This window comes from Neopsephotus bourkii, unplaced genomic scaffold (assembly GCF_033783945.1).
Source record: "Neopsephotus bourkii isolate Nb327-2 ecotype Australia unplaced genomic scaffold, CSIRO-AGI_Nbou_v1 NB_234, whole genome shotgun sequence".
Lineage (NCBI taxonomy): Eukaryota > Metazoa > Chordata > Aves > Psittaciformes > Psittacidae > Neopsephotus > Neopsephotus bourkii.
This window is the reverse complement of record NW_026900744.1, coordinates 20,273,117-20,288,256: the sequence shown is the minus strand read 5'-3', so window position 1 is coordinate 20,288,256 and position 15,140 is coordinate 20,273,117. Positions and strand designations below refer to the sequence as shown.

General features: G+C 43.6%; 1 protein-coding gene across 3 annotated transcripts in view; it reads left to right on the top strand.

The window, feature by feature from the left end:
- CCDC50 (coiled-coil domain containing 50) overlaps nucleotides 1–13,488 on the top strand; it is a 39,357-nt gene extending 25,869 nt beyond the window's left edge. Inside the window, exons 5-12 of one of the 3 annotated variants that reach the window (XM_061345762.1) lie at nucleotides 380–497; nucleotides 4,083–4,787; nucleotides 7,636–7,742; nucleotides 8,342–8,386; nucleotides 8,922–9,026; nucleotides 10,212–10,291; nucleotides 11,274–11,371; nucleotides 12,416–13,488. In XM_061345762.1, the coding sequence (XP_061201746.1) occupies nucleotides 380–497; nucleotides 4,083–4,787; nucleotides 7,636–7,742; nucleotides 8,342–8,386; nucleotides 8,922–9,026; nucleotides 10,212–10,291; nucleotides 11,274–11,371; nucleotides 12,416–12,435 (1,278 nt within the window). In that variant the 3' untranslated portion in view covers nucleotides 12,436–13,488. The remainder of the gene's footprint in view (nucleotides 1–379; nucleotides 498–4,082; nucleotides 4,788–7,635; nucleotides 7,743–8,341; nucleotides 8,387–8,921; nucleotides 9,027–10,211; nucleotides 10,292–11,273; nucleotides 11,372–12,415) is intronic. The other 2 variants (XM_061345765.1, XM_061345763.1) reach the window with 2 other exon arrangements.
- The last annotated feature ends 1,652 nt before the right edge of the window (nucleotides 13,489–15,140 follow it).

Here is a 15,140-nt window from a genome sequence, read left to right as displayed (position 1 = left end):
ACTTGTGTGAGCAGGTGTGTGCTTGCTTGACTTTCAAATCCTTGTTAAAGGCCTGAGGTTCCACACACAATTCCTTCTGCCATGCTTTGGCCATTAGAGCTTTGCAGGCTTGTGTGCAAGTGGAACAGGAGCCTGCAAGTCTGCCACAGTGCTGGAAGCTCAGTTGGTGGACGTGGGTGAGGTTGGGTACTAGTTGCTGAGATGCTCCCTTGTCTCAACTGCTATGTTGAAACTCATCAGCCCAGGGATTGAATTTCAGAGTAACCCTTTTTAATTTTTCCAGACAGGATTTTCATAACGGAGTTAAGAATTCTAATAGAAGCATCTGGAGACATATTTTAGGAGGAAAGGTGATGTCTGTTTCCTTTCATCTCTGCAGGACATTGCCCGTCTTCTACAGCAGAAAGAACTGCAAGAAGAAAAAAAGCGGAAGAAGCACTACACAGAATCCCAGGGACACACAGGCTATGAAGATAGCTATTATGCAGAAAATGGAGGTATGTTTCTGCTAGATAAGAGAATTAAGATCATGGCAGTGTAGGTGAACCTGGTGATCTGGCAACTCTGTTTAGGAGACTTCCCTTATCCTACAGTTCTGCATTCAGCACTGTAGCATTGCATCAGTTTTCAGGGTCAAGATCAGACTCTTATACAAGAATCAAGAAATATTTTAAAAAAAGCCCCAGAAAAACAAAAACCAAACAAACCGTAGGAAAAAGCAGAGAAGGCAAATTTGTAATTTTCTATGTCCTAGAAGGTGGCCTAAAGCACTGGGTTAGGGTGTGTGTACGTGCAAGCACACACACACATGCATGTTTTAAAATGGCTTGTGGAAAAAAGACAGTAGCTGATAAACCAGTTACTTATGTGTAACCCCACAAACATTACAACTGGAACCCCACTTGTACAACCCCCACAAGCAGAGTTAAAATGCAGCCAGAATTCCATGCCTGCATTTGAAGAGTAACAGTTTCATGTGCTCATCTTTGATGCTGGCACAACTGCATAAATGAATAAATGCTAGTTCATGGATCAGCCTTTCAAAACTCCGTGCAGGTATGTATCCAAGCTTTAAAATTAGCACAACTGCTTTGAATGACTTACTGAATAACAAGGTCATCTCCACAGAATGTCTTTGCTGTGATTGTCATCTGGGACTGTATGTTGCAGAAAAAATATGACCTACAGTGCTGTATTGCTTTCTCTTGGCCAGCTTTTATGATTGAATACAGACTTTAAACTGGGAGGAGAGAATCAGGGTATGTTTAATTATGGTGCAATTAGGGATGGCTTTGCTGTGCACTGGTGGTGGTTCTTGTGTTCTTTCTTAAAAAAAAAGTGTGGTGGGGAAAAGATTGGCTGCTTTTAACTAACAGATTGTGAAGATGAAGATCAATCCTCTTATTTCTTATTTTAAGATCAACGCCATTGGTATCTTATTTTCACATCATTGCTGCTGATGATTTTAAATTACTTTTGTTTGAACTTACATAAAATATTTTCATTTCAATTGGGAAGAAGTTCAAGAATGGCCAAGAAAACACAAAGTACAAGTGCAAACCAGTAACCAAGTGGAAACTTCATGACCACATGTCCTGCTACGTGTACAGAGCTGGGAAAGACTTTGAGCTGGGAGTCTTATAGTGGACCCACACTCCAGCTTTTCAGAATGAAATGATTCAAGTCCCTGAAAAAATACGATATAGACAGTAGTGTTGCCATGTGGAGGTGGTAGGACAGGATAGATTCTTGTAACATAAATCAGTTGACAAAAGCCTGTGTCTCTCTGAATTGAGACTGTGATGCGGATTTGGATAGCAGGATATCTTGTGGGTCTGATTCTTTTCTTCCTGCAGTAATCTGTAGTCTTGGAGGTGAGGCAGAAGTTGCTTTGCCTGGCCATTCAATAGTAGTGCTGCTCTTGATCCATGCTCCTTAAAAATAAGAAAGGACTATAGTGGATTTTGGTGCTTGGATTCTGTTGATCTGGAATCTCTTAAATACTTGAGCAGCATTTGATTTGGCTTCAGCATGCTTGGTTTGTATTGTCCTCATTATTTGTGAACTTCGACAAAAAAAAGCCTTTTTTGTTTGGGTTTTAGTCTGTCTTGAGACTGAATAAAAATTTCTCCACATCCAGGAAGTACGTGGATTAGGGCTAGTGCTCCAAAGCAATGTCAGCTCTTAAAAACTGTAAAAATAAACATGAAAAAAGGAGGAGTTCCTCCCTTCCAAAGTGTCTGTGCCATGAAAAACATTTCTGTATTTGCTCAGTCACTTGCTGTGTGCAAGAGTAACACCGGGACCTAAGGAGTGTTTACACAGCCCCTGTGGAAGGTGCCACAGGAACTGGTGCCTGCTGAGGAGTTAATCTCCCTGAGATACCCCAAAAGCAAATCTTCTGCTTGAGCTCTCTGGCACAGTTGTGTTACCTGTAGCAATCCTTTCCAGTGTAGCTGTGCTTTGCTCTTTCATGATCTCCTCTCTCTGCTGCTGTATTTACAGAGCTTTCCTTAATAACAAAATTAAATTCTTAGACTCTAGTTAATATTGTTCCAAATCTGACTCTTGCTTTCAGGCTCTCGTCTCTGTTGTTCAGTAAGTCACATAGATTGTTTTACTGAATATTTTGCTGTAAATCATGTGAATGATCTAAAACTGAAGAGGAAGAGCAACCAGTTAAGAGAAACCACATTACGGTTTCTAGATTTTTAAAAATACACCTGTTCTGGATAAAAGTCACAGAGATTTGTTTTCAAGGTGGATTTTCTGGAGGCTTTATTTTCACTGGCTTTGGAAGATTTTTCTGAATAGAAGGACTTGAAGGGAGCGTTCAGATTTGGGGGAGTGGTGGTGTTGGTTTTAGGTTGCAGGTTTTTTTTTTTTTTTTTTTGTTGTTGTTGTTCCTACCCTGAAATCTAAATGATTGGAGGAAGGCAGAGCTATTTCTTCAAACCGAATGAAGCTTTTGTGCAATGAAATCTATTTTAAATATTTGCAGATACTATAAAAAAACACCTTTTCTCATTGAGAAAGAAAGCCGTCTGCTGCTGTTTTTTGGGTTTGGTGATTTTGCGGGTTGTGGGGGTTTTTTTATTTGTTTATTTTGGGGGGTTTGTTTGGGGGTTTTTTGGTGTTGTTTTGTGGGGGTTTTTTGCATAGTTCTGTTTAAAATCAGCCCCTGCATCAAGGCAATTTTTTTCTTCAGAAATACGCTTTCATTCCGAAAAGCTGCTGTAGAGAAATAGTAATTCACTCGGTGCAATGATTTTTCTTAGCAAATAAGTTGATTGGAAAATAAATCAAACAGGCAGACTGCTGCATCCTCATAGCTGTGTCAGGTTTATTACAGAAACTAAAAGCAAAGGAAATTTCCACCTGCTTTCTGGAAAGCATGGAGGAAAAAAGCCCCACCAAGCTGCCAAGTAAGCGGCTTTTCCAGCTATGTTGCTGAAGTCAGGAGCTTGGGTTTTGGGAAGTCTTCTGCTGCCCTTAAATTTTTGTAGCCCTCTCTGCAGTTGGAGACTAAACTTCTATTTAGACAATGAATATGTGCAGGTAGTGAAACTTGTGTGTCTGCAAGAGATACATGGCAGTCTGTTGTGTCGCGCACACAGACATCTCCCCATCTGCTTACCTGCATTTTGTACCCTCCTGCAAGACTTTCTCTGGTGGCTTCAGTATCCTGCAGCAGTGCTGTGCCACCAGATGAGCTTTTCTGCTGGCTATTTTTCAGCCCCAAGGACATCAGTGGAAGTCCTTCATCTCCATATTGGCTTGTCCTTGTCTTGGGATGTGCTTGGACACACTTTTGGGCTGGACCTGTGTGTTCAGCTCCAACTCTGTTGCCTCCTGTGCTGCTTTGCTGATGGCCAGGCTGCAATTTCACTCTATCTCCCATTATATCTTGGAAGAATTATATCCCTGTTATTCTTCTTTCTGACCCCATCATGCTTTGCATGTATTTCCAGCTTCTTCTTGCATCAAGCTCCCTCATCTGCATGCTATGAGTGTGGCCTTGCTGAGCCACTATTAACCCTTGCACCACTAACTTGGTCATTGTTTGTCCCCGCATTGCTCAGAGCACCCCAGGGGTGATCCCAGAGAGCAGGTTTCTGAGCCTTGCAGGGCATGCAGTGGTGACAGGCACACGCGCTTGCAGAGAGAGCACCGAGAAGCACCCCTGCCTTTGTCCAGCAGTGCGGCCAAACACAGGCATTCCACCTCAGAGGATCATCAGTGGTCTGCTCAACTGAGTGAGGCCAGCAGTGGCCATCGGCAGGAGTGGAAATCAGCCAGCCAAGGCAGGTCCAGGAGACATCCTAGCCCTGACCTGGAAGGAGAGGCTGAGCGCAGCACCTATGACCACAGCAATAGCTGGGAGCGGCAGGAGAGGAGGGCAGCCAGCAAGAAGAAGGCTTGGAGACCTGTCAGTCTTGACTTGGAGTCAGATCATAGACTTGCAGACCAGGCATGGCACAGCAGAAAGCCAGCAAGGCAAGAGAGAGAAAAGCGCTTTCCTCTTCTTGAGATGGAACTGGAGGCTGAGCAGGAGACTTGGCACTGGGGCAGCAGCCAGCTGGTGCGCCCTGGAAAACAGAAATCACGTCACTGGGGCCACTCGTCACACAGGATGGTGCATGATGAGAAGCTTCATGATGCTGAATCTAGAGATGATCATAGGAGGGGTGAGGAGAGAGACTACAAAAGGTCAGGACACAGGAGACTTTCCTCCTCCCCACATGCTGTGACCCAGGGGAAGGTTGGATACTGCCAGCAAGACTCAGGTAACCATGTGATGGGGAAGGTGTACATATATGTGTGGATGGACCTTTGTGTGCCCCATCCTGGTGTCTAAAATCTGTACTGTGTCCTTTGGAAAAGCTTATCTCTGATATCCCCTTGCATTGTGTACATGGTGAATCCTGCCCAGGGTTCTCCCTTATTTAGTGAGATTCTTTTTATCAATTAATATTCTTGCTCTGTTTATCTTCTGACATGTTCTGTGGCATCAGAGAGGATGAATAAGAAGATATTATTGGAAATGGTGCCCATGTTATCCTGTGTTTAATTAAAAAACCCCTACAAACCAAAACCCCCATAAAAGCAACCAACAAACAGCCAGCTGTTTGGGTTTGGGTTCTTTATTTGGGGGGGGGGGGGGGGCATTGTGGTTTTCTCCATTATATATTTTGTGCTGTGGTCTCCTTGAACAAAAGAAAAAAGAAAAACTAACAAAACCCCAAATGTTATGGTTGCACTTACATTTGGTTGGTTTGGGGTGCAGGTCTGTAAATGAAGATAGTTTGCTTAAGTACTAACAAGCCAGCAATTTCCATCACTTCTCACAGAAAGCCCTGCTGGCAACATAATTGATTCATTTTGAGCAAAGTTCAATAGCAGCACTAGGTGTCCAGCTGGGCTCCATTTATTAGATGGGACTCATCAAATTCAGTACAGGTGGATTTTTCTGAGAAACACATACTTGTGTAGTTCTTGTTGTCCAGTAGCACTTGGGGTCTGATAGGTTTTAAAGGTCCAGATCTGTATTTCTGCTCTTAAAACCCCACTGGAACTGAGGGTGACATGCCTCTTAGTAGAAGTAGGCATTTACTTGGACCTGTGTCTGTCTGTGTCATGGGACTCTGTGCTTTAAGGCATCTAACTGGTCTTCACTTGGATAAGGTGAAGGTGGTAATGCATGTCTGTCTCTGGAGATGCTGGGAGAATTATTCATCATCTTGATCATGCAAAATTTTATTGGGGTGAGTGGAAGGAGTTAATTAGGTCTTTACATGTTATCAGTAGGTCATGATTTGCTCTGATACAGTGTAGACCCAAGTAACTCAGTATCCCATCACGTGGAGTCAAAATAGCCAAAAGCTCACATCCGCTTCATGGGGCTGTGGTTATGGTGTGCTTTGTATTCCCTTGAGTTTGGGCAGAAGTGATGTGCAAGTAACTTTTATTGTTGTCTTCTGAGCAAAAAGAGCCTGGCACCAATCAGTGGGTGAAGAAGGCTCAGCCTCAGGTTGGCCAGCAGACAATTCCTGGAAATTTTTATTCTTCATAGAGTTAATGCTGTACAGGAGCCTGTTGGCCGCATTGTTTTTTGTTCCAGCATGTGAAACTGTGTTTGCCTTGACCTTGAGTAATTTAACTCTGACCAAGCTGGTGCATTTTGCCAGAGTTTCTGTGCTGGCTATGGACTGCAGCTCTTCACAGCTTTGATTGATCGAAGTATGCTAGGAGAGGCCAAGTCATATTCTTAAGCATAGCATGCCAGAGCTGAAGTTTTCTTATGCTAAGGTGGTTTGTAAAAGGGGTGTTAATTGGTTGAGGTAATTAATTAGTTCATTCAAACAAAACAAAAAGTAGAAAACCCCACAAGCTTTCCTTACTACACATAGAAGAGGTGTTTTCCTATTCCATGGCTTTATTCTGGGTTGATGCATGAGGTCTCTGGCCCACTGCAGTTTGAAGTCGTTGGGATGCTTGGTGGAGTATGGAACAGGCTGCCCAGGGGGGTTGTGGAATCTCCTTCTTTGGAGACATTCAAAACCCGCCTGGACACGTTCCTGTGTAACCTTATCTAGGTGTTCCTGCTCCGGCAGGGGGATTGGACTAGATGATCTTTTGAGGTCCCTTCCAATCTCTAACCTACTGTGATACTGTGATACTGTGATACTGTGAGTATGATGGTAGTTTGTTGGTAGATGCACAGAATATTTTTTGAAATCAGTTGGCTACTTTATGTTATGCCACTTGGTTTTAAAAGATTGGAAGGAAAAATTTTCTGGGTTTGAGGTGAAAGAGACACAGGCGTCTGGAGTACATACTTCGGACACAAAGCAGAAAGCTCATTTAGATGTCTGAGGTGTCTGAATAATACAGTTCAGACTGCAGATGGAAGGAGAAGGCATTCATTGTATACGAGTGAAGTCATACATTTTATAACAGGGTTACAGTGAGACTCCTTTGGCCTGGTGCAAATAGACTATGGAGAGACTCTCAAAATACAACATTTTAGATCATTTGGAGATGGTTTAACTTTAAAATAAACAAATAAAACTCTGAGCTCAAAGCACTAACTGAACCTTGTATGAACTTCAGAAGTGTTTACTTGGCTGTTTTCTCACTAAACTGTAAAATTCATGGGTCAGCTTAATGAAGAAATTGTCTGTAACCTTATGTGAGCCTGTCCCAGGCAACTTTGGCAGCCCATGCCACTTCCATCAGTGTGTTCCCAGATTCTGTTGTGCTCATTACAGGTGTTGAGCTGCTCTCTGCTGCCAGGTTTTACCAGTGTATCTGTATCAGTGTGTCTGCAGAGTGTGAAAAATCACAATTCTTTTGCTAGGATCACTGGGTCAACAAAGACTGCTTCAAATCACATGGCCTCTTCTGCTGTCTAGTTGCATTTGTCATACAGGACATGATGTATCAGATATTTCTATATGCATGCTGCACCTCAGCTAAAGGTACTCTCAAATCAGCTGCCTGGCAGGTATGCTGTCATGGTCTCTGATCCCCTTGAATGGGGCATTTGCAAGTGGCTCAGGAAATGGTGGGAATTTCCTTACTGAAGCATGTGGAAAATGGTTGAGTTGATTGGTTTCTCTCTCAATTCTGTAGGCAGTAACTTGAGGGGGATGAAGCAAGCCATGTACGATACACCCCAAAGGGAACAGGAGTTGTCTGATGCAGAGATTGCTCGGAAGCTGCAGGAGGAAGAGCTCCTGGTAAGCAGAGAGGATGCTTTAGTGAACTCAAAGGAGCTAAGGTAGCCAGTGATGACAACTTTCATTTGTAAACTTGTGACTTTAAGACCTAAAGTCTTGTTACTGTTCATTCTGGTAGTTACGTTTTGTCTCCCATACACACGTATATGGAGTGACAGTTGGCATCTGGCCAGCAGAGCCTTATTTTCTGAAATAAATACCCTAAAATTAAATAATTAAAGTAGAGTGATATTAAATGTACATTTCCAGGTAGGTAATAAGGCCTTTACTCGTGTGGTCAGCCCAGAAGTGAGGCAGACCAGTGCCCATCTTTGAGAGAAAGGGGGCAACAGGATGGGCAATGTGTTGTGGTGTGGCCTGGCAGATAGATGGGGAGAAAACTCAGCTGAAAAGCTGAAATGACAGTTTGGTGTTGAGTTAGAGGCAAGTATTGAGGTAGCTAAATAAATTCAGAGACAATGGGAGCGTATTTGAGTGGGTACCTGCTTGTCCTGCCTACATAAGTTAATGAGTATGAATAAATCAGAAGTGTTACTCTTTTGTCCTTTTGTCTCTTTTTTTTTTATCTCCCCTCCACCCACTTCTTCTTTTTTCCCCAGGCTGATGAGGCAGATCAGAAGGCAGCTCAAGTAGCCCAAGATGAGGTGAGCAAAGTTAAATGTGTGCAGTATTCCTTTATTTGTGAAAACTAGAAAACACCACTTACCTCCTCTGACCCTCTACTTGTTCATTTCCCTCCTTGTTGGGGAAGCTCAGGTCTCCCTTGGGGTTTGCTTCTGGCTAGTTATCCTGTATATGCTCAGGCTGGTCAAGGAAGAATTTGCGCTGCCTGTTACAACTATGCCAGAGGAAGTAAGTTCATGGCTTTGTAAGAGCATCTCTTGTAACTGCCCCAAAGGGAGACTGTCAGAGATGCTACGAGGTTAAACACACACACACATCTCCATTGAAAGGAGTAAAGGGCAGAAAGGCTTTGCAAACACAGTTCTGACAAATTGGGAATCCAGTGGCCATGCTGCATGTCTTAATTCTGCCCTCTCACTTGATTTCTGGTCATAGATGGAATCCTGGCTTTGCACCCTTCTCATTCAGCAGCCGTCTATTGGAAAGCGTTTAAATAACTCAAACCCACAAGAGCAGTAAAACTGTCTGACACATTCTCTGTATTTTCCCTTCTAGGAAATTGCCCGACTCTTGATGGCTGAGGAGAAAAAGGCTTTCAAGAAAGGGAGGGAGAGAGAAAAGTCTTCCTTTGAAAGGAGGAGGCATGATCAAAACTGGAAGGTATGTCAGGCTTCAGGAGGTGCCACAAATGAAGTGCTATAAAGTTATTCCCCTTTCCAGAGGGGGACATGAGGGTGTGTGGTGAGAGCAAAAGAAATGATGCAGACTTTTGCATCCAGAGTGTCTCGCTGCCTGTTACTCAGCTGCTTCCCAAACCTTTTGGAGCCACCTGCTTGTCTACATTCTCTTTTACTTCAGCCTCAAGCAGGGTAAACCTTGGGCTATGGCCTTGGAAAATGGTGCTAGATGTCACAGCACCTTGTGGCCTCCCTCAAACAGTCAGTCCTGGTACGGGGCCTTACTTCTGCTGAAATCCTGGCTGCGGCACTAAAACCAGTAGTTTGTTCTGCTTATGCACTGCAGGTACTAAGGACAGTGCAGGTGCTCCAGTTGTCACTCTGATTCATAATCAAATTGGCCCTATAATGAAAGTACTGAGTGTATCCAGCTTATATTTTTGTATGAGTAATATTACAGAGGCTTGGTGAGCCAGTGTGGAAGGTGATAGGAAACGGATTTCACAGTCTTCATTGGTTAGGTGCTAAAGGGGGTGTTGTGTTAATCATGGTGGGCAATTGGAAGTAGCTCTGATGTTTTCAGCCCCTTTACTGTGTTTGAGTGGTTGCAGGAGCACAGCTGCGTACACCTGGTCCCTTGTGCTCAGCCCAGCCATGTGCATAGTCATTGCACACTGACTGCATTCAACCCTAGCTTCAGAACAGGTCCCCCAAGCACTGTTTCGTATTTAGAGCTAAAACTGAGTTTGTCTCAGAGTTTCATGTACTGGAAATTAGTCCTGATACTGCTATTTGCACGTGTGTGGCTGTAGTTAGTTTCAGATTGGATATAAGGAGGAAATTCTTTCCTGTTAGGGTGGTGAGGCACTGGAATGGGTTGCCCAGGGAGGTTGTGAATGCTCCATCCCTGGCAGTGTTCAAAACCAAGTTGGACGAAGCCTTGGGTGGTATGGTTTAGTGTGAGGTGTCCCTGCCCATTGCAGGGGGGTTGGAACTTCATGATCTTAAGGTCCTTTCCAACCCTAACTATTCTGTGATTCTATGATTCTATTCTAGTTGTGTGTATAAACTGAGCACAGGACTGCGTGGAGCTCTGCCAGCCTCAGCGTACTGGCTGCTGTCTTGCAAGGCGCTTTGATGAGCTTCTTTCTCCTCTTCTTCCCATTAGCATGATGCAAGTGAGTCCACGCGTTCAAGGTCAAAAGAAGGACCTGAAACTCAGCGACACAAAGGTGAAAGATCTTCAAGGTGAGACTGAACTGGCTGGTATAAATAGGGAAATGCAGGCAGAAGCTGAGTTCTAGGGAAGAGTTGTAGGGTGATCGGTCTTGACCCACTCACAAAGGGCTTGGTAGAGATCAGAGGTTTTGGTACTGAAATGAGCTAGAGGGCACAAAGCTTCTAAGGTGTTCAGTGACATGAGTCACTCACTGTGCTCGTGGCATTTGTCCATATTGGTCTCCCTGTCTGGCACTGATGGAGATTGATGAGCTTGTGCAGTGACATTTGTTAAATGGCAGAGAAACATTGAGAGGGTTAAAGAGCTTCTGTGGGTGTGAAACCAAATGTCATCTCTGGGCATGGAGGAGTAGTCACGATGCATTTGCACAGCTGCTCCCTTGGGTCCTCACTCCCAGTTAAGCTCTGTACGCTGCTCCCACTGCTGCATGTGGACACCCCACAGCAAGCAAGCATGTTCTGCTTTGGGATACCTCATCCTAAAGCTGATGGGAATGTGCTGTAGCTGAATCAGTTGGTACCCTGGCCTGGTGCTCTTCATGAGGGCCTGAACCCTGAAAGTGACCTTGGTGGCTTTGATTTCCAGTCCAGATATGAGCCTAGAAATTCTTGTTGAATTTGCAAAAGAAACAGCAAACGAGGTTTGCAGGTGAAGGCTGAGAGAGATCGTATTAAAATGCTCTGGTGTTAAACTGGGTCAAGCAGTAAAGACTTTAAAATTGTGTAGTTTTGATTAAGGTTTGCAACAAATTTTGTAATGGAAGTTTTTTGTTTCCTGACAAATTAAAGCTGTCCGTGAGAAGTAATAAACACTGCACATTTCTCACCACAGAAAACAGTAACAAGCTGTGTCCAGAGGAGCTGGTCTGCAGGTGGGAAGTCTGGGCCAGAGACTGTATCAAAGTGACCAGGCAGCTGAGATGCTGGTTTTGACACACTGTTACGCCTTTGAGTATTTTTCGCAACACTTCTTTTTCACTGTGCTTGGTAGGTCACAGCCTCTCCATGATGACTTTGAACATGCTCGGTATTACACAGGCCAGCCCAGCCCTATGCGCCAGATCCCCAGACCTGAGCACTCTCCTAAAGGTATGATCAAGCCCATGGTTGCCCCAGCTCTTGGGTTACTGTGGGATGTTTTCCTCAAATGAGCAGCCTGAATGACAGGATGTTTGAAAGATACTAAGAGAGAAAAGGAATGGATATTACTGCCCCCAGCAGGCAGGTTATGCTAGTCAGTGGCCAAGTCGTACTTGCTGAGAACGCTGCAGGCTGAGAGACTAAAAAGTTTGCCTTGACTTTTCCAAATTGCTGTCTGCATGTCCTCTGTGATCTCTTAATGATGAATGACTATAAATCCAGGAAGGATGAAGAAGAAATAACATGAAGACAATGATGAGATGGATTTTAGGTGACTCATTACTGTCAGACGATTTGATAAGACAAAATCTCTCAATATCACCTGTCTGGTGAGCGGATGGGATGATTAGACAGAAGCTTGTCCTGAGAACATGCTCTTTTTGTTCCCATAGCATCTCAGCACTGCATTGTTGGCTTGTTTCCTAAACTCACTTGGCATAAGAGCCGTGTGATTATTGTCGCCCCCACATTTTTTTAAACCTGAGTACTAATTGTCTGAGTTATTTATAGAGTCTCTGGGGAAGGAAAGGGGCAGCCAGAGTTCGAGTCAATCGCTCAGATTTCTTCCAGCTCCACTGATTGTGACTTAAATGTGGACACTTCCCAAAATTTAAAGTTTGGGAAACTTCTGTGTTCTGTGTCCATCAAACAACTATGAAAGTTGATGGCGCTTTTATAAAGTCTGCAAGCTGAGTGATTATTCAGTTTTCCTTAGTGAGACTATGCGATGTGGCTGCAGCACTGTTCACAACCTAGAAGAAATGTAAATGTCTGCCTGTCTTGTGGACCTATCCTTTTTTCCTTTTGTTTGGGAAAATGTAACATGTTTCCCAGTTTGTCATTTGACTTTACCAGTACCCTGGAAGTCACACAGATACCCAAGAGGGCAGACCAGGTAAAAGATGCCTGTAAGTCATATTTTCTCCACCAGGATCTATCCTTACAGATTATTTTTTTTCTTTTTTTTTTCTTTCTTTCTGTTCTGCTTTCCAGGTTCCCGTAGGAAGCAGTAAACTGTGCTAGCCTTTGCTTTGGTACTGACTCTTCTGTAGCAAACATTACTGGAATTGCCAGGCAACTTTCTCGATTCCTTACCCAGTGGAAGGTCCACCCTCTACTCCCAGGATGTCCTCTTGAAGTGTCATCATAATAAGGAACTTTGTTTCTATTTCTTACTCATATGTGATGACTTAAGCAGTGCAGTATAATCTAGCCACCACTGAGCTGTGCGCATCAACTAGCTGACTTAACAGCTCCCTATTACATTATTTTGAGGCTTTCCTTTTATTTTTAAGCTTTGTCTGGAGCTTTGACAAATAGAGATGCAGTTACAACAGGGAGGAAAATCCAAGAAATTAATTTAATTATGGTAATGCACCACAACATCAGAACTGCAAGTTCTGTCCATATTAGGATGACTTAGCAAAGAGAGTTATAAGAGGAAATATCTTTCTTCCTGTGCTGGATAAGATAGCTGAGCCAACCTGACAGTCACGCTTGGAGGAAGACGAGAGCATCTTCATAACATGCATCAGCAAAAGCCAGAACCTGGGACTGATAAGGAAGAAATTGCCTATGAAATAAAATTTTAACTGCTGTATTTCTTTCTAGGGTTTACAGCAACCTGGGTAGAGTAACTAGGCATTTAGCTCCAGGGTATAGGATAGAACAGTTGAAAGACAATTTCAGTGGAAGTTAGACTTTGTGTGCATAACTCTTAAGATATACCAGGGAGCTGATGAAGCTGCAACTTGTGGATTGGGAAGAATCATACAGATTTAAATGCCTGAAGGGACCTCTATGGTCACCTGCTTTGAGCTTTCGTGTGATAGCCAAGGAATTTCACTGAAGCCAAGTAGGAACTACTGTAACTCCTAGCTCAGTTGCTGATGCACTTGTGTACAGTAACTTGTGTTTGAATCTGCATATATCTTGGAATCTTAGGGCTGAAGGAGGGCCATATGGGCATTGACACTGAATCAAAAATCCACAATTACAGGCAACTTTGAGCTAGACGTAGAGTGCTGAACAGTCCACACAATATCTGTGCTGAATGCCTCACCTCCTATCAGGATAAAACTGGCGCTGTCTAGGGCACAGCAGGATCTGCAAGTTGTCTGTGTAAAATGCCCAGGACTTTGTGCATTGGCAGCATCCTGCTAGCTGCATATCCTTGCTTCCAGACTGTGAGCTTGCTCACCTGCATCATTTGGAAGGTCTGTCTCGCTCGCAGCTTCTTCTCAGGAAATACTCTGGCTAGCGGCTAGATTTTACTGTGCTTTCCTTGTTCCCTCTTCTTGCTCCATCCGTCCATTCAGAAGTGTAGTGTTAATGTTGTTTTAAATGACCCCGAAAAGGATCAACATAGTCCCTAGTTTTTCCATTTCATTTGATAACTTGGGCCACTGTGGCAACCTCATCTGCAAAGAGTTTATTTTGTAAAAATTTATTTTTGTATTTCATGTAGCAGTCAAAATTCCTACTGCTGAAAATGCCATTATTTTTTTCCTGTGGGTTTTTCCCCTCCATTGCCATCAGAGTATTTATTGTAGTGAAATGGATGCCTGGTGGGGTTTCGTGAACTAACACCCCAGTCAAGGCCTTTCTGCTTGTATCATCTGGTGCACTTGTGAAAAGTGGATGGGGAAAAGTCCTGCCAAATCAGGAAGCGGTTGTGCTTTATACTTAATGTGCATGGGGTGACCCTCTGCAAAAGGAAAGGGAAATTGTCAACTAGGAATTCAGCCTTTCCTGGGGCTCTGTAGGTGGCTGTGATGGGCTTTCTTGCAATGCAGATGTCATGTAATTTCTGTCTTACCCTAATTAGAACAGTTTTGAAGGCTCTGAGCCTGCTGACATTTGAAGAAGCCGTTAATTCAGGAAGGATGTTTGGAAGTATCTATGTTGTTGACTTCAGTGGGAGTGAGAGGGAATGATACAAGGGGAAACTCTGGTTAATTTTATTTACCTGAAGAACACCTCTGCGTCTACTCTGTGGAGCTGTAAGATCTCCTTAATGGCCTCCTCAGGCTGTGGCACCAAGAGATGAGAGGTGGAGTGAAGGATCCCAGGAGCATTTGCTGCTTCCTTGGATGCCTTCAGGGAGCACTGAATGCTTTATGGGGTGCTTTGCTCCGTAGCCTCCCATAGTCCTTTTTATTTTTGCTCCCTATCTTTATTCCTCTGCTGCCCCTTGTAAGTGTTTCTCCTGTTTTATTTTTCTATAGCCCTTGTGAAAACAGGGGCCTAAGGTTTTGTTAGAAGGGGCTAACACCTATCCAGAGAGAGAAATGCTAGGCATGGTAGATGAGGAAACCATGTAATAAATGGGGTATAAACAGAGCAGTTGTTCATCTAATATACCTTGTGGGCCTTATGTAGTCACACAGGTTAGAGATTTCCTCACGTAAAGGTTACAACTGGACTTGCATGCTTAATAACCACATTTGGAAGGGATATTCATTCCATGATCCCACTGAAGTCAGCAGGAGTTGAGTTCAGTTCATGGATGAACAAGGAGCCAACACATCTTGGGGCTCAGCAGCCACAGTTCTGCAGCTTACATAGGCAAGATGCAAAATCAGCACCTTGCACGTGCGTCCCTGGAAAGAGGTACAATGAAGCTGATCTTTTAAAAAGAAACAATTGGAGCAATATTTCCTTTCTATGACAGAAAAATGTTTAACTTTGTTTTCCTTGTCTTCTGCCAAGTTTTAGT